This window comes from Microtus pennsylvanicus, chromosome X, assembly GCF_037038515.1.
Source record: "Microtus pennsylvanicus isolate mMicPen1 chromosome X, mMicPen1.hap1, whole genome shotgun sequence".
NCBI lineage: Eukaryota > Metazoa > Chordata > Mammalia > Rodentia > Cricetidae > Microtus > Microtus pennsylvanicus.
The window spans coordinates 39,619,508-39,646,946 of NC_134601.1; the positions used below are offsets into that span (position 1 = coordinate 39,619,508).

Here is a 27,439-nt window from a genome sequence, read left to right on the forward strand (position 1 = left end):
TGATCCACAGCATGATTTCCTCTTTCAGCATCAGCACCGCAACAGCTTTAGGTCGTGGCGAAACTGCAAAACTGTTTGCAAAAGCAATCTCACCCACTCTGGTTAGAAGAGGGGTAATTTATTATTCTAACTGCAGGGAGCCAACTTCATATCCACCCTCAAAATTATAGGAAAAGAGGAGGCTTTTCAAAATAAAACCACAGAACTTACACAAGCCTGGATATAAATGCTTAAAACAGATGAGCCAGAGTCCCCACCATGTGTATCGTATAAGTGTGGACTGATTTATAGAGTTTTTAAGATACATTTCATTTTATTTTCGCATCTGTAGCACTACAAGCCCAGTTCATGCCTTACAGCATTTTCGTACAGATGAGGACGTTTAACTCCTCTAAAAGTCCCGCAGCTTGGTAATATGGGCGAGAGCCCAGAAGGAATTCTTTCTTTGGTTCGACTTCCTTGTTGTTTTGCTATCCCTTTACTGCTTCTTTGTGTTTTCTTTTCTTTTCTTTTCTTTTCTTTTCTTTTCTTTTCTTTTTACTCCGCTGTCACATTGTAGATTTCAACCCCTCATCCCGTGCCTCGCGAGGCTGTTGTACTCAACTCTCTGTGTACTTGAGCAGTATGAATTTTTCGCAGCCAGAGAATGTGAGCACCACATTGACACTTCATGTCCTTTCCCTTTTCAAGTTTAATGGATTAAGAGGGAACAATTACCTATTCGCGGAGAGTCAGACAGTGCTTTAAATATAACGTTATATCCCAGTTGGCAAACACACTGTCGCAGGAGACTAAGAAGTCAACCGTCTCGTCTACCTATTCTCAGCAGAGGCTTGGGGAGCACAGAGAGCTAGACAATAGTCACTTGTTTAGTTTTATTAATTTTGAGGGCGGGTGGGATCAAAGTATGTGATTGGCGACTGCAAGAACCAATCACAGCTCAACAGCAGGCGTGACTGGCCAATGAATAGATGCAAAAGAATGGTGGGTGGAACCTACTCAGGGCCCGCTCTGCCAAGCAAGCACTCCCAAGAGGTGGAGCTTCCTCTCAGCCCTGCCCATTTCCTTGTGCCCTAGTGGCCAGACTCTAGGAGTGGGCAAGGACCCGGGTCGAGGTTTGGGGCAGGAGGCAGGGAAGGTGTAGGAAGGTTGAAGCTGGGGGTGGGGTAATGGAAAAAAAGAGGGGGATCTTGCGGACTTTGCCTTGAGTGGGTTGCCAGTTGGTCAAAGGAAACCAGAGAGTGGCTGGGCGGGCGCCCGGGGGAGGGGGGGTGACGAAGGAGAGCTGCTCCTTCCTGGATTTGTGAAGCTGGCTTTGCCTCCGTGCTGCTTTTTCTGTTTTTCTACGATTTTTCTTCCGCCCACGAGGGGGCAGGGAGCTGCGCTGACTCTCCCACGCTACTTTGCTGCACTGTCGCCGTGGATTATTAAAGTCTTTGGAAAAACAACACAACAAAACAAACCCCGTTCCTTTCTTTCTCCCACTTTAATTCCTGCAAACACTGTCCGCACTACCGCCACCAAGTCTAGTCAAGCGCGTGAGAGGAAGAGAGCCAGCGAGTTATCTCAGCTCTCTCCTAGACTCCTGAACGCAGCGGATCAATTGTTTAAAAGTTCCCCGCCCAAAGGCCGCCTCTCCTCCTGGGGCGCCGCCTCCTCCCCTTTGCCCGCCAGTGTCCTGCGGGCTTCCCTCCCGCCTCTCGCCCTGCTGGCCCCGCCCTCGGCCCTGCCCATTTCATCTGCCACCCCCCTCCTTTTGGGCGGTCCTAGCCGCTCACCGCCAGAAGAAAAGCCACCCGTTCCTCCCCCTCTTCTACCTCCCATCCTTTGCTCAGGAGCTGCCTTCATCGCAGTCACGCCCCTTCCTTCCAGGAGCTTTCTGGCTGCGTTAGCTGGTAGACCCCTGAATTACTCCTCCATCTCCGTTCTCTTTCGTCTCTTTTCTAGTTCCCATCTCCTTCCCCCACCACCTCCAGCCTATCTCGCCTCCCACTATCCGCTGCTCCACCCTCCGGCCCGGTATCCTGCCTGCCTGTCCACTGCCACCAAGGAGAGACCCGAGGGAGCAGCGAGGTGGAGAGTAGCCGGGACCTGGGGCTTCGTCCCTACCCATCCCTGGCCTCTGGCCCGGGACCGAAGCCACTTGAGCCAGCGGAGAAAATCGTCACCTTGTCTTCATTGCCTTTAGGGGTAGGAGAAGCGTCGTTACTTTTTGCGGGGAACTGGGGCAGTAGTCTGTGGTCTTGTGAACTTAATCATGCCCTTATTTGTGAGTAGGTTGTTATATGTTCCTGTGGGGATCGCCTGTATGTTACACTTTCTTGGCTGTTGCCCTTGAGTTTTCCGAGGTGTGCATGAAGTTTAAAACAATTTAAAAGTATGGACTCCTCTCGTACTTGAAGGAGGAGATGCTGGAAGGTACTACTCCCGGGTGCTCCTTATTGCGTCCCTGGGTTCTTGTAGGTCCCTACTGAATTGATCACTTAAGGAACTAAAGACCTTAACTAAGTTAGAGATTCGGAGGTCTACCTTTAGTCCTGCTTGAAGGTTTGTCCTTATCTCTGATAGCTAGATAAGTTTCCTCTAAGTGCTTTGGCTTGGGGTGGGAGCTCACCCTTCCTGACCCCCAGGCCATGAATTCTTCAAGTTTTCAAACGTGGAAGTAAGGAGCCACACAACTACTCGCTTTTGCACGCACGCGTGTTTGTGGTGGTGGTGGTGGTGAGGTTTGGGAGGTGGAGACTGCCGTTATTTGCTTCATAAAATCAGAATATTTTGATAAATAGTTTTGCAAACGGAGTCCGAGTCTTGGCCATGGTACTTCAGTTCACCAATAGCAAGACTATCTTCATAGATAGGTAAAAATGAACAGAAGGTAAAGGAGGAGGGAAATGACAGACTTTATAGACTGCTAGCAGTCCCTGATAATTGCCACTGGTAAATAATAATATGCTAGTCATTTGATGCAAGGGACTGACTACAAATTAATGAAAGGTGAACGGAAAATATTCGAGAAAGCCTTCTGTTACTATCCCTTTCCTCCGTGAAGAGTAGATGTCAGGTGACAGTTTAAAACTTCTATGAATATAAACTTTTCCTCCCATAATTCATTACCATAATCTTTAGTGACGAAAGGATAATGATACGTAAGTTTTCTTGGGTTTGGCCATGTGAACTGTTCTTTCTCAGGCCAGCTTTTGTGAAGCCTCCTCAGACCTTTCAGTCCCCTCATTCAGTAGCTAAGAATAGTCAGAAATGCCATTTTGGACATGGGGTAAATTGTCACCTATCTCCTACCTCTCTTAAGTTGGGCAAATGCCACAAGCCCTGGTTGTGTTGAAAGACTTGTTACTGAGATGTCCCCAATCTATTGTTTATTCTTTAGGGAACAAACCATTTACGTCCATTTTAAACTAATTTTCTTAGGTTGAATTTAACTGTGGGAGGGGGAGGAGCGAGACGTTAGGAAGGTAGAGAAGGGATGTGACCATGTTACATGGTGACAATTTTAAAGGCTATCGTGTTTCAGATCAGCTGGGAGGGAAAGGCTGGCCTGACCAAACAAAATTTTAAAACTGGCCTGGGACATTTTACTAGCCAGGTGGTTGTAGAGGAGTCGCATCTATTTACGGATGCTAACTCAGGTCCCAACTATTCTGTACGGGTTTGCCTGGTGTCATTTACAGGCGCTTTCTGGCGCTACATCATATTTCATTTTAAGTTACTTCTTTCTTTGGGAAAGCTTGTGTCTCTGTAAAATTGAAAGTTTTTTTTCTTCTTTCTAATTCACAGCCTAGGTGCAAAGTAAACCTGTAACTCCACCTGTATGTACAGTAAGTTTTACATGGACATCGTAAATCCCTTTACTGGATGAAAAATAGTTTAGAAAGAGATTTTAGCAATTCGTAGTTGACACTGAGATATGAACCTTAAAGTATAATTTTTCATTTATGAAGTAAGGCTTGTTAGACTAATGCATGACTAAGGCCTTTTCTGAGGTTGATTTTCTCCATTCTATATTTGTATAGAATGAAGCAGACTCCGGAATGCTAATAGGAAGAGGGGATAGATACTTTGACTTTGAGGTCCCATTGAGTGCCAGCATTCTAAGTGGGTACATCTGCTTCTGGGCCTCTCCTAAGAGCTCTCTCCCAGGGCCTGGGACTTTTTAAAAAGGGTGTCTTTGTAATTAAGCAACCCTCCCCCCCCAACTCCCTTCTTCTTTTGATCCAGTTTTTTAGGCTTATTTTCCATTTGGAGAAAAGAGGAGTTTCTCACACCCTCCTGCTCCGCTCTTAACATTTCCTTTCCTTTATCCCAGAAAATCACACCCCACCACCAAGTTCTCGGGTTTGCAGTTTTGTTTTGCTTGGGACAGAGGGAGTGTCACCAGTGAGGAGGAGGAGAGGATATATTCCCGATTGGGAAATACTTGTGGCCAGGTAGCCTCCTCCATGGAGACTGAGCATTTGAAATGCATGAGAACAGTCTATTCTTCAGGACTGTCTGGTAGAAATTGTCCTTTGCACTCACTGAGCCCAGCTTAAACCCACTGAAAGCGGTGGAGAGAGGTGTGTGTGGTCGGATCTATCCTTTTAGGATGGGAAATGTTTCCAAATAGCGTATTACATCACCTCTTTCTCCCATGGATTCAGTAGATTTAGAGATGTGCGTGACAAGTTAATTAGCTGGGGACTGAACCAATTTGTTTAGAATTGTGAGCTATTGATTTCCTGTCCCCAGGAATTTTGGTTGGTGTTTTATTATGATGTGTTGTCTTTAGCATTACTTTTCATTCCTTGTTGCCTTTTGTGGACTTTGGTCCAAAATCTAGGTTCCCACCCCCAAGTCAAAGGTTAGAATTTAGTTGCAGGAACTAAGGGGGCATTAAACAGGCTGGGACATTGCGTTTCTCTCCTCCATGGTGGGCTTCTGACCCTTTCGAAGGAAGTTTCCCTCTCCACATACAACACACACAATCTGAACAAAAATGAAAGAGAAAGAAAGAAACAAAGAAGGAAGGAAGGAAAGAAAGAAAGAAAGAAAGAAAGAAAGAAAGAAAGAAAGAAAGAAAGAAAGAGAAAGAAAGAAAATGAAAGGAAGTAGAAGGTCATTTGCTTTCTAAAAGTATCTACACAGACTTCCTTGAACAGAACTAACTTTCCTATTAAGTGTCTTTAAACTATGACTTGATAGGTTAAAATAATAATAATAAAAAACCACCTCAGTATAACTGGGCTTTCTCAGGACCATATTTATTGTATAAAGGACTACATTAGCATTTGCTGTTTTGATTATTGCCTGAACTAAATGAGGCTATTATTGGGCTTTTGAAGCCTTTTGTTATATGGGATGGAGTTAATTGTCTATATCATTCTGGCTTGTAATAATGCTGCCCACATTAGACTCAGCCCACACATGCTTGTAGGAAGAAGTTAGCATTACTTTCTGGAACAAATATAGCTTTGCAGATTTTTAACATCCAAGGATGAGACTCTCCACCTCACTTAAGGTAAAATCTTTTCTTTCCAGTTATTATATTTGACTAGCCCAAGGACCTAGAAAGTTGTTTGTTATAGGTTTGTTTTTTGTTTTTTTTGCAAACAATGACCACTGGTATCATTTTAAATATAAGACTCTATGATAGCCTTTCCAGGTGAGCCCTTTGAGGAGAGGAGCCAGGCTTTAGCAGGGTTTCCTTCACTGTAAATTGTGGGGACTGGACAGGGGGATATTGACAATCAGTTCTGGAAAGTTCAAGCTTGTCTTTTGAGGCTTCACTAATTTGCTGTGCCTACCAGAATGAGGTGCAACAGTCATTATAACTTATACAATCCTGTACTCATCCTGCATGTGGGGGTGGGGTGGGTTAGGGATGTGTCTGTCTGTAATAATGTATCTATAGAAACTGGCTTTATAGTTTAGTGGTATCAAATAATAAAGCCAAGACTCTATACAAAACTTCAAGAATCCCATTAATTTTTTTTCCTGGCTCCTCTACTAATGTGAAATTTCCATAGTTTGGGTCATAGGGGTGTGTAATGTTGCCCTTAAGTAAGAACTTGTCACAGACAAAGCTTTCTAAACTGCTATGGAGTAATGGAGTAAGAACCAAAGTGAGTGCATGGGAAGAATCTCACATTTTGTTCCCAGAATTCCGGGAGGGACAAATAGGTTTAAGTGAACTCTAAACACTTAGAAAGTGGCTCATTTGTGTATGCAGCAAACCCATTAATGCTATTCTTCTGACCTGTACTTACGCTCTGCCACTTAAAAAAAAAACTAAACTAGAACCTGATGTCTACTTGTCTAAATCATTGGACATTATTTTTAAATTGCTTCATTATGATATCTCAATGTAGTATAAATTTAGGTGGACTCTGAAGGAACCCGAATGTGAAAAGGGGAGCAGGAAGGCCCAGATATGCTTGTCTGAAAGCTTCACAAATAATGTTTGTCAGACTGGAGGGAAAAAAAAGCAAGAAAACTAAAGTTTGTAGACAATAAAGAACACAGCATATAGCTACAGTAAAGTGGTGCACACACAGAGGGTGCTTTAATTTGAGACCTTTAGTATATAGTGAAAACTTAAGGTTCATGGACCTTTAGTTATTCCTTAATAAAATATAGTCTGCATGTGATATCTAATTTTTGATAGACTCATTCCTGGTAAACTAATAGCTCTTCACAAATTGAATGAAATTTCTTCAGCCAAAATATAAATACTGGAATCAAAGTCGGTATCATGTACAAATTTCCAAGTGAAGTACAGGCATGTGTTTTATCCTTTGTGCTCCTGGGGAAAGAAATGCAGGTGGGTTTGGCTTATTTGGTAATAGTTCCTAATGCAAATCAATCACCTCTCTCTCTCTCTCTCTCTCTCTCTCTCTCTCTCTCTCTCTCTCTCTCTCTCTCTCTCTTGATTTGCTTGACATTTGTGAAGTCACTTTCACTCTTTCTCTGGCTGCCTGAAATGGCATTCATTAGTCTGTGTGACTTGAAGCCAGGATTTGGGATTCTCTGCCCAGCCCCTCTCTGACTTGCCATGTGACCAAGGGGAGCTGAATTAGCTGCTCTAAGCTTCAGTTACCCTTCTGGGAAGGGAGGATATTAATACTTCACAGAGGTGTTTAGGCATGCTTCATATTGGGCATATGCTTTGAGGTCATTGGATGAAAGGTGTTCGCATGATGGCAGAGCAGGCTTATTATAGGGTCCTGAGCAGGTGTTCATGTCTAATGAGCTTTTGCTCGCTTATAACCCTTTGGTGCCCTATTGCCTTTCTGAGCATAATTAAGATTGACCCTACATTTGTGCTATTGACCCTCTCAACCTTTTAAAAACATTCAACATTTTTTCCTATTCTCTCATAGTTTGCGGCAAAGTCAAAGGACAGTAGTGACTGTCGGGATGGGGAGAATTGTTTGAGAAGCAGACAGTTGGAATGCACCCTAGTGGCCAGCGAATCCTTCAGAGCACCTTCAAGCTTGTTAAAGTAAAGCAGAGTTTAATGCGTCTGTGTTTTAAGGGAGAAAGTTTTGAGTAACATTTGCCTGTGACAAATACTGGTGATAGCCAGTAACTGAAACCCAGCTGTTGTAGTGTTTTGGGCACAGCTGGTTTTTATTAATGATGGAATATTTATGCTTGCTCTACAATTCGTGGCTCATTTCCATGTGTATGTCAGAACTTAAATACCCCCAAAGGCAACATTAAGATAACATTAAATATAAATGTGGCCAAGCTAGAAAGGGTGGATTTGGGGGGTATCTCGTTTTTATTTATTGGTGTTGTTTCAGATTACAATAATTGGTCACCTTTACACATTGATGATGATCTTTTCCCTTTTTATAATATCTCATAGATTTTGATATTTCTGATAAGGACAAGTGATTGTCGCCCCATTTTATGATGCAGAGGAAACTGATGTGTGTATTTTTTTAAAGAGCATTTTTTTTTTTACCCAGCACATGCTTCTCATTATCCGAGAGGCCTGGACTCAATCAAGAAAGGAGCAGAGAAACCACATAATTGAAAGGAGAATGACGGTGGTGCATACTTGGAATATTTGTGGGAAGGGGATTGCTGACATCAGAAAATGTAGTGGCCTGAGTGTTAACAGCATTGAAGAGAAATCAGCTTTCTGTGTTTCTGTGTATTGAGAATTATTTTAAGGTGATATAAATATGGGCCAGGTTTGACATCTTTTATGAAGTTGCCCTGGAAACTTTGATGAAGGTTGTTATAGAAAAGTTCAATTAAAGCCTTCCCTGTTAGGAAGCTAATTAGCGCATCCTTTACTCATTTTAGCTGTCTTCAGGGGCGCCTATTTGCATTGAATTAGTGACATTCCCCCTCATGTGATAGCAAATTTAAGCTTAAAAAAAATCACAGATGAGGAAAATCATTTTGATTGCCAATTCTAAAGAAATGGAATTTCCTCTGTTACCTTTGGGCTTTTTGTTTAGATCTTTGTTTTACTCTGTTTATACAGTGATCCCATTTTAATTTAGCATCCAGTTTTACTTTGTGGATCATGAGTTCTGAACCACAACTTGCTGATGGTAGTTCTCTGTATGAACGGAGGAAATACAGTGGATCGTAATACAGTATTTTATTAAGGTTATAGTCTGTTTTCTTTTCTTCCATGATTTTCTTGTACCTTTTTCTACCTATCCCCGCCTGTGTGTGTGTGTGTGCCTATATGTGTGTTTGCCTGAGTACATACATATGTCAAAAGGAGAGAGAGAGAGAGAGAGAGAGAGAGAGAGAGAGAGAGAGAGAGAGAGAGATTGAGAGAGGCAGATTGTTTTCTAAAGCAAACAGTTTTCGGAGCTAAGAAAATATTGATGACCTGCTTTACCCCCTAGAGCATTCTTTTTTTGCCTGCAGCTGCCAATTAGTATTGTGTGGGGCACTGTGCTAAATTTTCTGACCCCGCTGTTTCTGTGACCAGGCTAAGCACTTATTTCTTGGGAACATGAAGGGAAAGGGTTAGGGTGGGGCTAACCATAAGCACTGCCTTCCTAATAGTTTTTATTTTGCTTCACCTCTTTTAGGGAAAGAAATATTAGCTTCTGAGATTTCAGGGACATGTGCAAAAGAATAGATGTCCTATAGAGGGATAAAATATAAGGTCTACTTTGAGCCTCCCTTCCCTCCACAGTTTGTAGGAGATGATCATTCTTTATACCTAGTCCCTGATGCTTTTTCCTTGTGGGCCATGCCTGCATTAGTTTCTTTGAGTGGGGCAGTTACTTAGGCTTTCTGACATGTGGCGTAACTGATCTTCCTCTAGTCCTTCCTTGAGAAGGCAGGGTCTAGATTCAGTTCTACAAAGCGACAGAGTCAAAAGAAGTTCGTGGTTTTTGCAGCTTGGCAGCAGAAGGAGGGGCTGCCTCTGTCTTTGGAGAGCGACTCAGGTTCTTTGGCATGAAGATTTGAAACACTGGCTCTTATCCATGCACCTGCTGGATGCCACACCTGCAGCCAGCACCTGAGCCCCACTCCAACACAAAAACCTGACTGAAGGCAAATGGGGCTCCTATCCAGAGTCTGCAGCAAAATGGGGGCTCCGAGTTATGCCAGCATAGCACCAGTGAGAGTTAGATGAAGCCAGTCGTCCTCCTGCTATTGGGGATCTGTCTTAATACTTTCGTGTAGGGGAAACATACTTATGTAGACAGACTGTTGGCGTGCTCAGGGGATTTGGCTTTTTGAATGAGCTTCTTTTAGTTTTAACTAAAATTAATTTAAACAATTTCTGTTGTAAACTGTCTTCTTCCAAACCTGGCAAGAAGTCTGTGGGAGGGTTTGTCTTTTACCTGAATATAGGGCAGGCAGGAAGTCACAAGATTTGGTTTCTGATTCTGACCCTATTGGGGAGCAACAATGAAACCTTGATCTAGTGAGTTAGCATTAGCTATGTGCCCTGCACTTGTGTTTCTCCAGTTGTAAAGTGGAGTTACTCACATCTGTCTTTACTTCCCCCCACAGCTGCTGAGAAGGCTAACCGAAGTGGAAGAACCACTGACTCCTTAGAGACAGGGCTGAGAAACTAAAGGTAATAATGATGTTAGTATTCTATGTCTTTCATACTTTTTCTCCAGTTGTAGCTTCTATCAAAGTCCTTGGGCAGGTCTTATTCACTCTTTACTCCCATATTCCATACACTAAATACATGAGTTGGTGTTTTAGGTACTGGGATAGAAAGAGTGTACCCCATCCTATGTATTCTACCAACTTGCACTTCCATTTCTGGCTCAGCTTCCTGTGATTTCTGCCTGGACTCTTAGAAGTACCAGTGAGGAGAATTGCCTTCTTTTATGTCTCTGAATTACTATTGGAGACTTAGATCCTGAAGCAAGAGCTTCTGGATTTAAATTATATAGAGGAGGTGACCTGAGAGCAAGTAAAGGGATCTGTTTAACATTTACAATGTAGGAGTTTCTCAAATGCTTATTTTCTTCGGGGGCCCATCATACTTTCAGCCTTGGTGAATTCTGTTCCTATTTTGTGGCCCAGCCCTCTCTCTTATAACTTTAGCACTTCCACATATACCAATGACTTCCAAAGATATATTTCAGAATGTCTCTGAAATCATGTGGCTCCACAAATTCGGTGCCTTCGACTCAGCTCTCTGCAGATCTCTGTTCTACAGAAGTTTTTAGATTAGACCTACCTTCCCAGGACTTCCTGATGACTAGGCTCGAAATATTTGTTGCTTTTTTTCTTTTCCAGTGTCTTCTTGGTACAAGCGAAAGCTAAACACTTTTAGCTATAGTAAATGCTCGCTAAATGTTGGTTAGTGCTAAAACAGCTGTATACAAGGGCCATAGGAACAGAAAGAGGACAGAATTCGTTTTCTATGCTGAGCAGAATTCAGGGCAGTGAAGAAATGGAGCATGATTAGTGAAAATCTTTGAAGGAGGGGCTGAACCCACTTTTCTGAGAGTTCTGGAAAAGAAGTGAAAAAAAAGAAAAGAAATTGGCCTCATGCAAAGCCAGGGGTATCTCTGGTCTGCTGCCTTCCCTAACTAAAACCTAAAACCCGGGTGACTTTGTATGGTCAAATATGTGCTCTTTCTATAACACACTGACCATTTAAACAGGTGGCATTTCTTCATATTATATTAAACCTGGTCACCATTAAAAGTGCTACTCTGATTGAAGCTGCAAATAGAGGCATGTGCACAGGGTCCTTGCTAATGTACATTCAGTTTTTTATAGCAACATGCCCATTAGGTTAAACCGAAGATTGGTCTCTCAAAACGAACAAATTCTGTTCTCAGAAAGTAACAAGCTGGGTCACTAGAACTGAATGTCTTCAAGCTGACGGTCAGATCGTTCCAAGGGCAAAAATGAAAGATGATATAAGCCATTACAGGCCATGAACCTGTTCTCACCCATCTGATGTTCTTACTAATTAGCTTCTTGGCCAAGTGGCAATTTGGGGCAAGTGCATGCAAGCTAGATTCCTAGGGGAGCCCACATTCCACGCTCTGCCATTTCAAAAGGCACTGAGGTCCTCCACTGCTTCTCTTGGCTTAAGCTTCCCAGTGTCCCCAGAGCCCTGCTCTGACCTGGTGGAGAAACGGGGGCAGGAGAGCATTTTATTAAGTGAAAGAAAGATTTCATGGGGCTTTGCTTTCTGCTACTTTTTTGTTCGTTTATTTATTTTTTTAAATGGCTATTCACAAACATTTGTGCTCCTTGACCCATTCCTTTCACTTGTGGGGTTGTATCATTAAGAAACAATATTATATTAGGATTTAAGATTTCATTAATTTAATTAAGAAAATGTTTTTCTAAAATATAGCAAAAGGTTAAATCACAAACATGTTTTAATGAAATTATTTAGGCTAGCACAAAATTGGGAGTCATTTGACTATCTTAATTGGAAAGTGGGTAAGTGCATCTTGATACACTCATTCATTGGAATATTACATGACCATTACAATATTTGTTATGATGTCTATGCCAAAACATGGGTAAATGGCTTATAATAAAATGAAACGTAGGATCCCATATTCTGTGCATATTAATATTTCTTTGTGCTGGTTGTAATGGCTCAAACCCATAGTCCCAGCACTGGGTAAACTGAGCAGAATCATTGCCATGAGTTTAAGGTCAGTATGGACTACATAGTTCCAGGTTGGTCTGGGCTACGCAGTGAGACCCTGTCTCTATAACCAAAACCAGGTGTTTTCCATTGCTTTACACAGGTCTAAATAGAGTCTTTACAAATTTTAACAATGCTGAAGTACTGGATTTCTAAGTGATTTATCTTCTTTATTATAACTATTTGCACACTGTATTTATGTTATTTATAAAAATAAAGTGTAAACAACAATACCATAGTGGGGAAGAGATTGTTAAGGCAGCAAGGATCTAGGTAGATTCTTAAACCTTCTTCCTTTTATGTGTGTCCTGCTTTTATGGATCCCTTGTACCTTTTTGAGGCATTAAGTGCCTAGATGTGGTACCATGGTCTAATAATCCCCTTTATAAATGATGTATATCAGAAGAAAAAAATGGGTGGTAACAGGATTCACCCCACTACTGTGTGTCTCCCTGACCCCTCCACTGTCTGCGTGATAATTTTGTTGCCCATGAATATGTTTGGGTTAGTTCAGAGCAATATAAAAGGAAGTGTAAGTGGGATAAAAAAAATGACCAATTCTGACCTGGGCACGATGACTCAGGGGGTTAGGGCACCTGCCTCTGGGAAGACTTGATTTCCATATCCAGGATCTGCATGGTAAAAGGAGACAACTGCCTCCCGCAAGTTGACGTCTGATCTGAACATGCACAGCATAGTGAACATGGCCACACACTGGTGCACACACACACACACACACACACACACTAAATAAATAAACAAATAAATAAAAATAAAGTAATTAAAATATAATATGTTTTAAATAAATTAATGTTTTAGAAACAGATTTCTCACATGCTCCTCAGTAAGGGTTGAAAATTTCAAGGCCTTACAGTAATTTTCCAATGTGGTCTAGGCAATGAATGATATAGAAAAGAATTGATGCCCACTCTTCCCTTACACATTACTTTTTGGGGAGGGGGCTTGAAAGATGAGTTTCTCTGTGGAGCCCTGGCTTTCCTGGAACTCACTCTGTACACCAGGCTGACCTCGAACTCAGAGAACTACCTCCCTAGGCTGGAATTACAGGCATGTGCACCACTGCCCAACCCCTTACGAGAATTTTCTAAGTGGGAACAAATGCCTATCCAGGTTGTGAGTTACAGGACTGTGGGGCATTAAGTGATCTCCCAAGAGTTATCAGAATTCTGACCATTGATGGCTTAAGAAACTCTGTAACTAAGATACAAATAGGGACTTTAAATCAAACAACTTTCATGACATTTTTAAAGCATTCTAGAATAAAAGCTAAGTTGGTATAATAATTATAGCAATAGTTAACTTTTTCGAGCTTTTATGGAGTGTCAGGATCCATGCTTCCCACTTTACATGGAATACCTCTACTTCTCTTAATCTTGATCATAATCTTCTATTACGTGTACACCACTGATCCTAATTTCTAGGTGATGCCACTGTTACCTATGCAGGTAAAGAAACGTGGATGAGGTCAATTAACAAAGAACTTAATTCAGGATTTGAACTTGAGAAGTGAGATGATAGAACCCTTGGCCGCAGGGTTTCTACTGTATCCCACTACCTGTTCAGCTCAATAACATCCTATGCACAGAGCTGAATGTGTGCTCTGGCTTGCAAAGTTTCTTGGGAAAGATAGTGTCTATGAAAGATCAGGCCATTAAGCAGCCCAGCCAGAGAGCACAAGTGAATCTACTGGGACTTCCTGGCTCTGTTGTTGTCAGGTTTATTTATTTGAATGGGTGTTGGGCCTGGATAGATTTGTGTATGATGTGCATGCAGTGTCTGTGGTGGCCAGGAGATGTTGTACGATACCATGGAGCTGGTGCTACAGGCAGTTGTGAGCTGCCGTGTGGGTGCTGGGTATTGAACCCTAGTCCTTTTGAAGAGCATTCAGGTTAATATAACCACTGAGCCATCTCTCCAGCCCAGACTTCTTGCTTTTAATAAGGGTGTGTGTGTGTGTGTGTGTGTGTGTGTGTGTGTGTGTGTGTGTGTGTGTTTGTGTACATGTGATGTTTTATTTACAAAGACATAGTCACAGAAATTTTGACCTGGATGCTTTCCACTTCTCTGGAAATAAAGTATGAAGTAGATTGATCCGAATTTGGCAGAGAAACCGGTTTTCTAGACTAGGTTTTTCCATCCTTGTTTGTATAGTAAAGGGCAGAATGGAAGGAGGAAGTAGAAGAAGGGTTAGAAAGAAGACCTAATAGGCTTATTGCAAAATTCATTTGAAGGGCAAAAATATGGTTTGTTCTGGCCACCTTGTAATGTTGATTTTGTTGGGTCTTGGCTTGGGAAACATCTGAGCTCTCACTAATGTGTTTGGCTCACCTTCCAGGTATATGGGGAGAGGTTCATGGCTCCAAGTGGAGCAAGAATTTTGCTGCCTTGTTGTTACAGAGGAGCTGGATATATAGATTTATACTGCATTTTATAAAACAGAGCTAGGCATTTCCTTTCTTTTCTGGTCCACTATCCTCAAAGGTGCTCTGTGTCTTCAAGAGCAACAAGGTTATTTTATTGATTGAAGATGATGTCAGATCCCTGGCAGTGGCATGATTAAAAGTGTGGGCAAATTAAAGGTTATGTAGTTCCTGCTATTTCGGTTCTTCGGCATGAGACAAGGAATCTTCTCTTTCGTTAATAGTGTCATGTTTTTCCTTAGCATGCTGATGGACATAAGGTTATCAAAAAAAGAGACATAAGCTTGGGAGAACTCTGTATAATTTCTGTTTGTTTGTTTGTTTGTTTTCTCCTGAGATGACTTGCCTTCCTGTAAAACAGAAACCAGAACCATGTGGTAAGGAAGTGGGAGAACACAGTTGTCTCGTTGGTATTAGAAAGTGATTTGGGGTCTGAGAAAGATGTGGAGGAACTTGAACAAAATTAAGGGGGCGGGGGAAGAGATTTTGGCCAAGTAAGGTTTTCTCCAGTGAAGATCAGGGAGGCAGGAGAAAGCCAGTCTCAAATCAGCATGAAGAATCTCAGTAGTTCTGGAGGAAAAGCCTGTGATGCCTTTCCTCCAGGGGCTCCTCTTTGAAAGCCTAGGGCCATTTTCTGGTTTCGGTTGAAAAGCAGACACTTGTTTTCTTCAGAGTAAGACAACAAGAGCATGCTGGTTATTTACCAGAGTTCTACTCCCAGTCTCACTTTGACTCCAATTAAAAGTTGTTTCTCTGCCTTGCACTGAAGGGGAGACACCCTCAAATAATTACCTTGCAGATTGGGAGCAGTTTTGCTTTTGATCACGATTATACTTTGGACCAAAACAAGATGGAAAGACAAATTTCCGGGTTTGTTCACTCCATATCTGCTCATTTATTTTTGGCAACATTGCAAGGAAATAATGCTAAATTAATCACTGTGTGGTTTTGTGGATTTTTTTTCAACTTGAAAATTTTGGAAAAGCTCCCAAAATACAACGATGCTCATGTGTTTCTTCTGCATTGCCACGCTTCTCACAGAGCCTCTGGTGTGCAGTAAAAGGTTTTTTTTGTTGTTGTTGTTTTTTTGTTTCTTCTTCCTTTAAAGTGATACGAATGAGTCATGGCTAGGCCAGGATGTGGTTCATGTACAACCTTACCTAAACACAAACTCTTCAGATTTACAGTAGCGTTGGTTGGACTTGGAGGGAGGTTTAGAAGGATTCAAAGCAGAAACTCAATGAAGATGATCTCAAATGGAAATGAAATGGAGTAGACTCCTTTTGCTGAGACCCTGGGTCAGAGGAAGTGCTGAGAGGGCAATCTGAGGCATGTTCTGTTGTGTTTTGAACCCGATAGGCTGTACGGCTTTCCTCCTTTTGCAAGGGTGATTGGCTGTTAATCAGATTGTAAGCTCAATGAGAGCAGGAACTATGTTTTGTATGTCTCTGTATGACTCATTGTGTCTAGTACGAGGCTGGCAAATGTCTGGAATGCTCAATCTTCAATAAATATTAAATGACTTGGCTGAAGTTTGTTTTTCTTCTGCCTGGCCGAGGCTGTGGCAGTAGAGTCAGGAGTTTGATATTCAGTGGTCTTTTTTTTTTTCCGGACTCTGGATCTAACTTACAATGTCTGCCTTCCCTTCTGGTTGTAAGTTAGTTAAATTCACAAATCTATCCTGCTACTGACACCAACTGAATGTTGTTTCCCAAGGTAACAGTGGTTGTGGGTATTTACCACCATGTAGGGTTCCAACAGGCATGGCTTTCTAAGGCTGGGAGACTTGAACACAGCAGCTCTTTCCAGGGTCACTTCTTAGTCTTTCTGTCCCTTTGGAGACTGGAATGACCTCCCGCACACACCTTCTGCACAGTGGGCTCTCATTTCAAAGCCACTCATTTCAAAGCCAAGCAACATGGGACAAGACTTTCCCTTGGAAGGAGTAGTTTGTTTAACTGCTGGCTCATGGTGGCAACTTAGAAACGACATTTTGATTTCTCCCTCCCTACCCTTCCTGAACATTTCAGAGTGACCTGTGGTTGGACTCTTGCCGGAGCTTACCCTGAACCTGAGTGTTAGGGGAGAGGGAATCTGCTGCTGCGGTTTCTGGAGCTGCCCATAAGCAAGAGTTCCCTATTCTCGTCAAGGCTTTAAGCCTAAAAGAAAGCAGAAATAGGTATGAACCGTTGGTGTGCATATATGTGCGTGCACATGTCTTTGTGTGTGTGTGAGTGTGTGTGTGTGTGTGTGAGAGAGAGAGAGAGAGAGAGAGAGAGAGAGAGAGAGAGAGAGAGAGAGAGAGCCTGTGGGTGGGTGTGTATTTGTGTGTGTGTGTAATTTTTTTATTAAATTTATTTATTTATAAAGGATTTCTGCCTCCTCCCCGCCACCGCCTCCCACTTCCCTCCCTCTCCCCCGATCAAGTCCCCCTTCCTCATCAGCTCAAAGAGCAATCAGGGTTCCCTGACCTGTGGGAAGTCCAAGGACCTACCACCTCCATCCAGGTCTAGTAAGGTGAGCATCCAAACTGCCTAGGCTCCCCCAAAGCCAGTACGTGCAGTAGGATCAAAAACCCATTGCCGTTGTTCTTGAGTTCTCAGTGTGTGTTTGCAAGTGTGTATGTGTGTACGTGCTTGAGCACACGTGCTTGAGCAGATGGGACCTGCGTTTGTGCGTGCTGACCCACAGGAGCACATGCCTGGGAGCCTATGTGTGCGTGCTGGAGGACGGGTGTGGCATGGGAGGGGGTGGCATACCTTTGAAGGTATGGGGTCTGGGACAGCTCAGTGTCTACATTCTCCTGCCTTGCGGGAGAGGGTTAGAGGTAATATTTGTCTTAACTACAAACATTCTTGTTTCTACCTTTTTTTTTTGCTAGAGGAAAAGAATTTGGTAGTCATCTGTCCAATTTCAGGCAACAGAAGAGATTTTTCTATTTGAGTCTTGAGTCCAAATCTGGGAACCACAGAGTGTCACAGGAGTGGAGAGGAATATGATTACAGGCTAAGTTAGGTAGCCTTTCGGTGGTTAGCTTACACTTTCCCCCAAAATAGGAATGAGATACAAAAAGAGTTGTTTTTTTTTTTTTTTTTTGAGCTGGGAATGTAGCTCAGAGGTAATGTGCTTGCCTAGCATGCCTGTGATCCTGAGTTCCATTTCTAATATCACAAAACAAACCCATCAATAAGATAATTATATATCCAAATAAAAAAATGATAAAACATGCTTTTGGGAGGGAAACCGTTGGGTTAGCTCATTCCATAGAACAGCTGGAAGGCATGTAGTGATAGGCATCAAGAAGGAAGAGAGGCCAGAGGCTGAGCACGTCCTTCTGCTGTCCCCATTCTGGATGCCCTGCAGCACTAAGGAAAGGGATTTGCAGAGAGCTGGGGGTGACTTACTGTCGAGATAAAGACCTGGTAGGTAGAGTGTGGGATTTTCATGTGGAAACCCAACACTCAGTAGATTGGCCCTTACAGTGACTTTTGTGTGACATGTCCATGCACACCAAGTTACTTCACATTTCTACAGTGAAAATCTCATGCTTTAGCATTGCTGTTTACTCGCAGTGTTTAGCAGGACAGATTCTTTCCAGAGTATTTGAGTGTCTGGTAAATGGACATGCACAAGTCGGGAGTCAAGAGGGAAGGGGTGGTGCATGTGACTTGCCCTTCAATTTTTCAGATGGGGAAACAGAAGTTAGGAAAAGAAGAGCACTGGCTTAGGCTACCTTGGATATTGCCGTAGTCTTAGGACGTGGATCTTAATTTGTCCTGCTGCTGTCTATTTGACAAGATCCATAGTAACTCTTTAGAAGAGCTGATGGAGGTGGTCAGGGCCATGGTCATCATGTTGTTTCAGAAGGATGGACTTGGATTTTTTAGTTTCTAAATGTCAGAGGTTCTTCCCCCTATCCACTTGTCCTACCCAACACCAACAGCAAGCTGCCTTAATGTCTCTCCTTGATGGCCTAAGAGAAACGCGTCAGTAATACTTGTTCAAAGCTATTTTCTTATTAAGTAATGGAGCATCCAAAATGGATACTAAAAAGATGTTTTTAAGATTATGTTTCAGAGTTATAGGCAATCTGAGAAAAAAATGACATTGAGGCAGGGTTTATTTATGCCTGTGCTCGCTAAGCTCTCTTTCCCTATTATTTGTGTAAGTTATTGTTTTGAATTTTATCTTTCCTATATTACATGCTGAACTTATTCATAAATCCTGTTTAGGGGGTAACTCTGCCCACTTCTCTGTCTCTACCTCCATAGCATAACATTTCTATTTTTGATTTAAATAGAGTAAAGAGAGATGAAACTTGAAAGGGTCTTAGAAAACTGCCCGCTCTGACCGTCCTACTTGACTCCTCCTTGCTGGCCCACTCCTTTTAGAAAGTAAGTCAGGATTAGTTAGATCATGGTAAAAGAGGTAACCACTTTTTGACCTAAATGTTCCTCAACCTATCAGTGCTAAAGACAAGAAGCATGGAATTAATCTATGATTTATGAATGCAATTCCTCTGTTTTGTTTCTGTAATGGATTCCTCCCCTTCAAAAACATGTTTTCTTCCCCTTTAGAGGACTGATTAATCCATCACCTGGATGTTAAGCTTCCTGTTTCCCCTTCCCAGGTCAAGGGCAGCCCAAGTGCCCAATTTCTCTCTCTCTTCACAAAGCAACGCCAGCTATAGAGATGAGAAATTCTGAAGAACAGCCAAGTGGAGGAACTACGGTATTGCAACGCCTGCTTCAAGAGCAGCTTCGCTATGGCAATCCTAGTGAGAATCGTAATCTGCTTGCCATCCACCAGCAGGCCACAGGGAATAGCCCCCCTTTCTCCACTGGCAGTGGGAACCCCGGCCCTCAGACCGACGTTTTGAGTCCCCAGGATCACCACCAGCAGCTCGTGGCACACCCTGCTCGACAAGAACCCCAGGGCCAGGAAATCCAGTCAGAAAACATCGTCATGGAGAAGCAGCTGTCCCCTCGTATGCAGAATAATGAGGAACTGCCGACCTATGAAGAAGCCAAGGTCCAGTCACAATACTTCCGGGGCCAACAGCATGCTAGTGTTGGTGCTGCCTTCTATGTCACAGGAGTCACTAACCAGAAGATGAGAACCGAGGGACGCCCATCAGTGCAGCGACTCAATCCTGGGAAGATGCACCAAGATGAAGGACTTAGAGACCTTAAGCAAGGGCATGTCCGATCCCTGAGTGAAAGACTAATGCAGATGTCACTGGCTACCAGTGGAGTGAAAGCCCACCCACCTGTAACCAGTGCTCCCCTCTCCCCACCACAACCCAGTGACCTCTACAAGAATCCCACCAGTTCCAGTGACTTCTACAAGGCTCAAGGGCCACCTCCCAGCCAACATAGTCTGAAGGGCATGGAACACCGAGGCCCCCCACCAGAATACCCTTTCAAGGGCATGCCGTCCCAGTCTGTAGTGTGCAAGCCCCAAGAGCCAGGGCTCTTCTATAGCGAGCATCGCCTGAACCAGCCAGGGAGAACAGAGGGGCAACTGATGAGGTATCAGCACCCCCCTGAGTATGGCGCAGCCAGGTAAGAGTTCCCTTTCTGTCATTTCCTGGCCTCATCCCCAACCAGCCTCTCTTGCTGCCTTTTGGGAAAGGGAAGGAATGGGCAGGTGCTTGATATAACAAACTTCCCAGTGGCTGTAGAGAAAAGCAGTGCTTCATTTTAGTGTTGATGTGCTCTCTTGTCTCCTGGGATTCTGGAAGAAGGGTCATTGTTTCTAATCTTGTGAGTTCTTAAAGGGCTTTCCTTAAGAAATAGAAGCAGATTGTCTTGGACTTTAATAAGTCTGCCACATTGTGTCACTTCCATCATTCACAATTCACATTTGTGTGTATGTGGAGCAATCTGTTTGTTTCCTGTTAGTTGTACTGTCTCAGAGAATTGTTGTGATACTTTTTGACACTCAAGAGCCAGGCAGATACGATTGTTGGTGGGAGAAGAATTATATACATGTGCTGGCTCAGAATGTTCCTTGCCTTGACCTTCAGAAAATGTCTTGGGGGGGGTGTGCTTCTTGGTTCTTCTGGAGAGAGCTCGTTAGGCAGCTGTCTGTCATGTTTTTAAGCATCTAGGTTAAATTCACATTATCTCTGTAGAAGTTCTTCTAGAAACTAAAAATCTATGTGCAAATCATTCAGCACCCGTTGTCATTTTTACTATTCACCCAATCCTGATTCTTTTTTATTGGTTATATTACTACTCTTTGGTACAATTTTAGGACATGGTGCGGGGAAACGGTTAAACAAAGACAGCAGTGCAACAGTTATGCTTGGCATCCTGACCTCTTACCAGGGTTAGGTAATGATGGGTATCCATAAGGTTTGAAGCCCTAGGTGGCTCACAGTCCAAGACTGTGATCTCATTGGTATCTTCCTCGCCTTGTGTCTATTTGTTCATTTGGGAAAGAACCTCCTGGCTTGAAGTTGGTGAGTCAGGAGGTAAGGCACTTGGGGTGGAGTAGGGCGGAGGTAAGAGAAGTTACCTAGCATTTCCTGGTATTTCTTTTCTCCCCTCCAGGTCCTGATTTTTTTTTCTTGACCAAAGGCAATTCATTTTAGGCTCCTCCCCTTGCCTCACTGGTTTAGGATTTTTCTTTTCTCCTTAACCCAGGGTGATTTCTTAACCCTTTGAAAGTTCCTCTGAAGTTTTCAGAAGGCAGGAGCCTGATTTTTGATAATCATCTCAGGACAGAAAATGGGATAAGAACGGGGCCCTTTAGCTTTCAACTACTACAAGAGCCCAACTCCCATCTGCCCAGTGAAATGGAAGACCCAGGGAGGGCCTGCACCCTTGGACTGCATAGCTTAGTGGAATGGATATTCAAGCTAGGAAAATGTCAAGGAAGCCTAGGGCTTTTGTTTTGCTTTTCCCATCAGTATGGAAGCATTGGAGGCACTGTCTCCCTTCTGGCCCGTGGATGGGCTAACGTCTGATCTGTTGCCTTGTAGAAGAGTGTGTTGGCTAGGGTGTGGAGCTGAAGCCAAAGCCCCAGCTCAGCACATGGCCCGCCTTCCCAGGAAAGCTATTTTCAGAACTCATTCACCAGTATTGTTTGTGATCTGAAATGACTCCCACAGTGTTTGAAGCTAGATGGAAAAGCTCTTTGATCTGCCTAAATAAATAATGGGACAAAGAGGGGTTTTTCCTTCCCATACTGATTAAACAACCAGAGAAATTAAGCTGCATATATTTTATAGGAAGATATGCATCTTCTCTCTTTCCTTCTAAATTATCTGTGGATCTCAATTCATGGCCCTTGAAACAACAAAGCCTATGCTGACCTACCTTTGTTTTTGTTTTTTGTTTTTGGTATTTTTGATTTTTGTTTTTTATTTTTGTTTTTTTTTTTTGTTTTTGTTTTTTGGGCTGGTGCTGGACATCAGCAAGCGCCCTGCCCTTCCGAGTTCCGCCCCCAGCCCTTGAGCAGTATTTTAACACACTGGTAGGCTCTAACAGTTGCTTCTCTGCAGGACAGGAACAGAATATTGATATGCTGGATGAATAATAAAATTGCCTAAGCTAGAGGTTTTCCATGTAAAGTTTGGGTATACATCCAACAAATTCTATCTCTAAGCGTTTTGCATGCCCTGCGTGGGGGAGTGGCACCTATTGAAGGATCTTTGGCAGGCGGAGGCAGTCCAACAGCTTTCCAGAAGTCTTCTACTTTTCCACGCTGACACCTTTTCCTGCTTGATTTCCTATATGGCCTGTGAATATCTTCCCAAGTAGCTGCAGCTCGCAGAAAAATTAAAAAAAAAAATAGAAAGCCTACTTCTTAATTTTGAACCCGCAGATGACAGATCATGATAAAATGTCAGTTTTTCTGAAGAAAGTGCCCTTAGAAAGGAAACGCTGCCTTCATTTGCCTTGAGAGAGTCGGTGAACTGTTGATTTGCTGTTCAAATGAACACAATGTTATAAACAGTCCTTTGATTACTTCATCATCCCCATGCCCTCCTCCCTCCTTAGAAAAATAAATAGCTTGAATGCTCAGAGCTCCAGATGGGGAAATAAGGCCAAACCATGCGAAGAATTATTAAATTTCTAAATCTTTGTCTGAGTACTGAACTGTGTTTTTTTTTGTTTTGTTTTGTCTTTTTTTTTGTATCCTGGGTTTATACACCGAACAAGTGCTTTTAAAAAATTAAAATAATTTCTGTTTATATAGCAGCCACCCCCTTTCAGGTGTTGAAATCATGCCCAGATCTGAGGTTCCTTGAAATGCTTGTTGAACAGAATCTCAGGGTGACCTAAATCTGTAGCTCAGAACAGAGCTACTTGTACAATTGGAACGGTCTGGAATTATTCACAAGCTGTTCCACGATTCACAGTCACTGTCACAGAGCCTGGGAGAGGCACCCTTTCTGTGGTGAGAAGCCAGCTATAGGCTGCTGGTGGCACCTGCTCTGGAGAGGGAGAGGGAGAGAGAGAGAGAGAGAGAGAGAGAGAGAGAGAGAGACAGATGCCCATACTCATGTGGGCGCATGTGTGAGTGACTGAAGAGGATGGGGACCCTATAGAGGTAGCAGGTGGGAAGGTCTGCATTTGCTAGGGGTGTGTGTGTGTGTATGTTACTTTCCCTTTTTGTCTTTACAAGCTCTTTTTGAGAATATATTGACTCTCTCAATGCAGGTTTGGGGAGCAGCTTAAGTTTGGTGAGTGGTCTCTTCCATAGATAGCCAGCCAAATCCCTTCTTCTTCAGATCACTAGTAGCCCGTGAGTCTTAAGGAGTTGGATGTTGGAGAGAAGGAGCAGAGGGGCAGATCGGATTGTTCCTGGATCATGTGATTCTACTGTCTCCTTGGTGGCTCCTTGTTCCCAGTTAGTTTTCAGTGGGGAGTGTTTGGAGATGATGTGGGGTGGAAGGAGCTGAAGATTGCACTGCCTTCGCCTTGGCCACTTTATTGCTATCATTTCTTTTTCTTTTATTATTTAGTCTTCAGTGTGTTTTTGTTTCCTGTGACATAGGCTGGAGTTCTCCTCAACCTGTGTCTTCTTCCCTGAGCCCCCTGTTCTCCAACAGACCCTTATTTCATGGTTACCATCGCCCTGCCTTTTGATGGTGGGCAGATGTTGAAGCCCAGCTGGAGTTCTTTTGCCTGGAGCAGGTCCCTACTTTTTCAACTACCCAAGCCTTTACTTGTTTTCAAATCTGCCAGCAAAGGACTGCCTTGGTTTTTCCAGCACCCTGCTTCCTTTTGTAGCCTGGGGAGTCAAGGGGCAGCTGCTTTGTTTTGGCTTATCTTCATACTGGGCTTATCTGACCCCAGAGACCTTCCGGAAACCGTGCAGTATCTTTTCCTAGACCCCTGAGAAGCTGTGTACTGTCCAGGGCCTTGACAGGCCATTCACCCTTCAGGGAGGAGGGAAGCAGATGCCTAAGTCTATTTGAGTAAAAGGCCCCTTATGCTTGATAAGCTCCCAGGGGAGCCGTGGAGAGGAAGCCCTGTTTGAAACTATGTGTTCAAGCTTTGAGAGATATACCTCAGGCAGTGGACTTTCAGATCCTGAGAACGAGGGCAAAAGATAGTGCTGGGATTTTTTTTTCCCTTACATTTTGAAAGTAGGGTTGGAGAGCATGAAATTTAAGACCTTCTTTCACCCAAGATATTCAAAGGCTCCCTCCTCCAAAATCTCAGGACATTCCAGCTCTGCATTAGACATATTAAAACAGCTCTTGGGAAGGAAGCATGCGGTTGTTTTTACCTGTATAGAAAGTGAAGATGTACAGGATGGGAAGTGGAAACCTTTCACCATGTAAGTTCACAAACCACCCCGGGCTCTTGGGAAGAAAGGTTATGTATGGCGTCAGCTCTCCAGTTGTAGGCTTGACTAGTGTGTCATTTCTTGTATGCTCAAGTAGTTTACGTGATTTCTTCCATATTTACCAATTAGTGCCAGCGACAAGTGTGTAAAATTGGAAGAATTGTGTGTATGTTAGAGGCATGTATGAGGCTGCGGGACAAACCCCGGGTATAAAGAGGTTTTAGTACTTTTGTTAAGTATTGAGGTCACTCACTGGCTGTGTCCATGAACAAATATTTGGGATGATTAGGTTGCAAACAGCCTATACAGGGAGGAGTGGTTGGAGATGCTGGTTACTGGAGTGTGTGAGAAAGACATGTGCTAAAGTGTCTGTATTGCTAGTGAAAAGTTAATGGCTTCTGCTCACTTGTCCAACTTCTGTCAAGAATTTTATACAAATTAGCACAAAGATTAACAGGAAGACACTAACAAGGTCAACATATCTCACCGGTAGAAAAAAAAGCTATAGTTCTTACTGAGTCAAAACAGGTAGAGCTCCCAGTATTTTTGTAATTCATTCGAAGCCTGGCTGTTTTGGAACTCAGTATGTGGACCAGATGGGTTTGCCTCTTCTTCATGAGTGCTGACACTGAAGGTGTTTGCCCTCATGCCCAGCAAGATAAATTTAAGAAGGACTTATTTTATGTGTATGGGTGATTTGCTTGCATGTAAGTCTGTGCTCTCTATGCATGTGGGATACCTGTCAGAAGACCGCATCGGATCTCCTGGAGCATGGCTGTTATGTGGGTTCTGAGAATCAAAGCTGGGGCCTCTGACTGGGCCACTACTCTTATTACTGAGTTATCTCTCCTTCTATACTAAGAAATTTGAACAAGCTTTCCCAGAGCTAGTAAGTAGTACCCAAAGTCTCTGAAGTCCCCTTTTTGGTATCTAAATCATGTTCTTAGTCCTCTGTCTTCCCTGAATTGAGAAATTCAGGAACATATCAAGTTCAGCCTGTGCCAGGGGATGAAAAATAATGTTTTTGCCTTCAGAATAAACAGACATAAATGCTTCCTGATAGTGTTGATAGTGGGAAATAACACATCCATATGCTTTGATTGTTTTAGTTAAGAGTTATGCACAAATTATTTGTACTTACGTATTAATATTTCGTGTCTTGTAATTAGTTACCAAAAATCAGGAAGCCATATTAAACAGTGTACCCCAGTTTTCTTTCTGAGACATTCTGTAAGCAATAGGTTGGGGATTTGTACAGCACTGCTTAGAAATTCAGGAAGCCAGAGGTGGGAGTGGAGTGAACTAACACCATAGTTCACTCTTCCCCAGATCTCTGGCTTTGGCTTTCTTTCTCTTTCTGTTTGTTTCATTCGGGACGGGACTCGGGGTTTTATGTTATGTACTCGGGGCTTGTGTTTCAGCTCTGCACCATATGCAATCCCTCAGCACATCTCTTTCCTTCTCTGGGTTTTAGTTTCATCCTATACAAGAAAATAATTCCTTTAAAGTCTTTCTAATTCCTAAATTTTGTGATTCAGTGTGCTATGAATAATACAATAGTGTTGCCTCTATCTTCTCCAAGCTTCCATATTGCTCCTTAATGTGTATTATTAAATTGATAACTGGAATGAGCAATAATTATTTGGTGTTTTAAGTTTAATAAATATCTTGGTCTCTTTGAGAAATTCTTGAGTGTATGAATTCTCAAAGGTAGTTGCAGATAGGACCACGAAAGGCAACCGAGCGACTGTTTTAAGTAACCAAGTAAACATATTTTCTAAATTGAAGTCTCTGCATACATAAAGTTTTTTCCAGACAGGTTCAGTTTTCAGTCAGGTCATGAGCATTACTTTGTACAAGAGGAATTTTGAATGACTAAGGAATGAATGTGGAGATAGCCATCTTAAGATTTTCATACTTACCTCAGAGGTTATCTGGTTTCATCTCCAAAGGCTTCATAGCTAGTGAGCAGTAGCTGTTGGACAGAGCCACAGGATGTCTCGGTAAGAATGGGACGCTAGAGTTCTTTGGCGGGGATCTAATTCTGCTTGCTTTGCATTTTACCTGTATTTTGGGGCTATCCCTTTGTGTCATTTACTTGTGCCTTGGGAGTGAACTTTATCAGAGCTGGCCTTCTGTGTTTTTCAGGACAACGCAGGACATCTCGCTGTCTTTGTCGGCAAGGAATTCTCAGCCTCACAGCCCGACATCTTCCTTGACGACCGGGAATCAGTTGCTGCAGTCTCCACCATCTACGAGACTGTCTTCTGCCCAACACGCTTTGGCCGCAAACCAAGGCGACCACTCTACACACCTGCCAAGGCAGCAGCAACACTTTCTTCCGAATCAGAGTCACCAGGGGGACCACTACCGTCTCTCCCAGCCGGCCTTGCCTCCTCCAGCACCACAGCAGCAGCCGGGGGAAGCCTACTCAGCTATGCCTCGGGCTCAGCCATCTGCTTCTTATCAGCCCTTGCCAGCTGACCCTTTCTCCATCGTCTCGAGAGCCCAGCAGATGGTTGAGATCCTCTCTGACGAGAATCGGAACTTGCGGCAGGAGTTAGATGGATGCTATGAGAAGGTGGCCAGACTGCAGAAGGTATGGCTCCCCTTGAGGGTCAATAGCGGCTTCTTTGAATCGTACTGGTGGGGACCTGTTAAATACCTATATAAAGGTTTTATCTGTGTGCACTTATCATAAAAAGGTTTCCTCTGTGTGTGCTTACCATCTTGCGTGGGTAGATCTTTCAAATTCTTCCTCTGATGTTGCTCAAACTTTATGTAAAAGCTTTGTCTGTCTGTCTAGGATAACTAACTTTTCTTTTTTTATTATCATAAATTAAGAACAAAACAATGGACTTCATGATGAAATTTTCACAATGCTTATCATGTACTTGTATTATATAAACACTCGCTACCATCTTTTGTTCCCTCTTTCTCTTTAAGAGAGGTAACATTTTGCTTTTATACTAAAAGAAAAATATTATAGATGTCCCAGACTCTATAACCCTAAAGAAAGACTTGGTTCGTTATTTTATTCAAAAAGTCATCAGATATACTTCTTCATAAT

General features: G+C 42.9%; 1 protein-coding gene across 5 annotated transcripts in view; it reads left to right on the top strand.

The window, feature by feature from the left end:
• The first annotated feature begins 1,758 nt into the window (after window positions 1-1,758).
• Window positions 1,759-27,439, top strand: part of Amot (angiomotin) — a 61,971-nt gene continuing 36,290 nt past the window's right edge. The window contains exons 1-5 of one of the 5 annotated variants that reach the window (XM_075957056.1): window positions 1,759-2,190; window positions 9,997-10,063; window positions 16,593-16,741; window positions 19,193-20,126; window positions 26,518-26,968. In XM_075957056.1, coding sequence (XP_075813171.1) covers window positions 19,255-20,126; window positions 26,518-26,968 — 1,323 coding nt within the window. In that variant the 5' untranslated portion in view covers window positions 1,759-2,190; window positions 9,997-10,063; window positions 16,593-16,741; window positions 19,193-19,254. Of the gene's footprint in view, window positions 2,191-3,792; window positions 3,834-9,996; window positions 10,064-16,592; window positions 16,742-19,192; window positions 20,127-26,517; window positions 26,969-27,439 lie in introns of all 5 variants that reach the window. The other 4 variants (XM_075957057.1, XM_075957055.1, XM_075957058.1 and 1 more) reach the window with 4 other exon arrangements.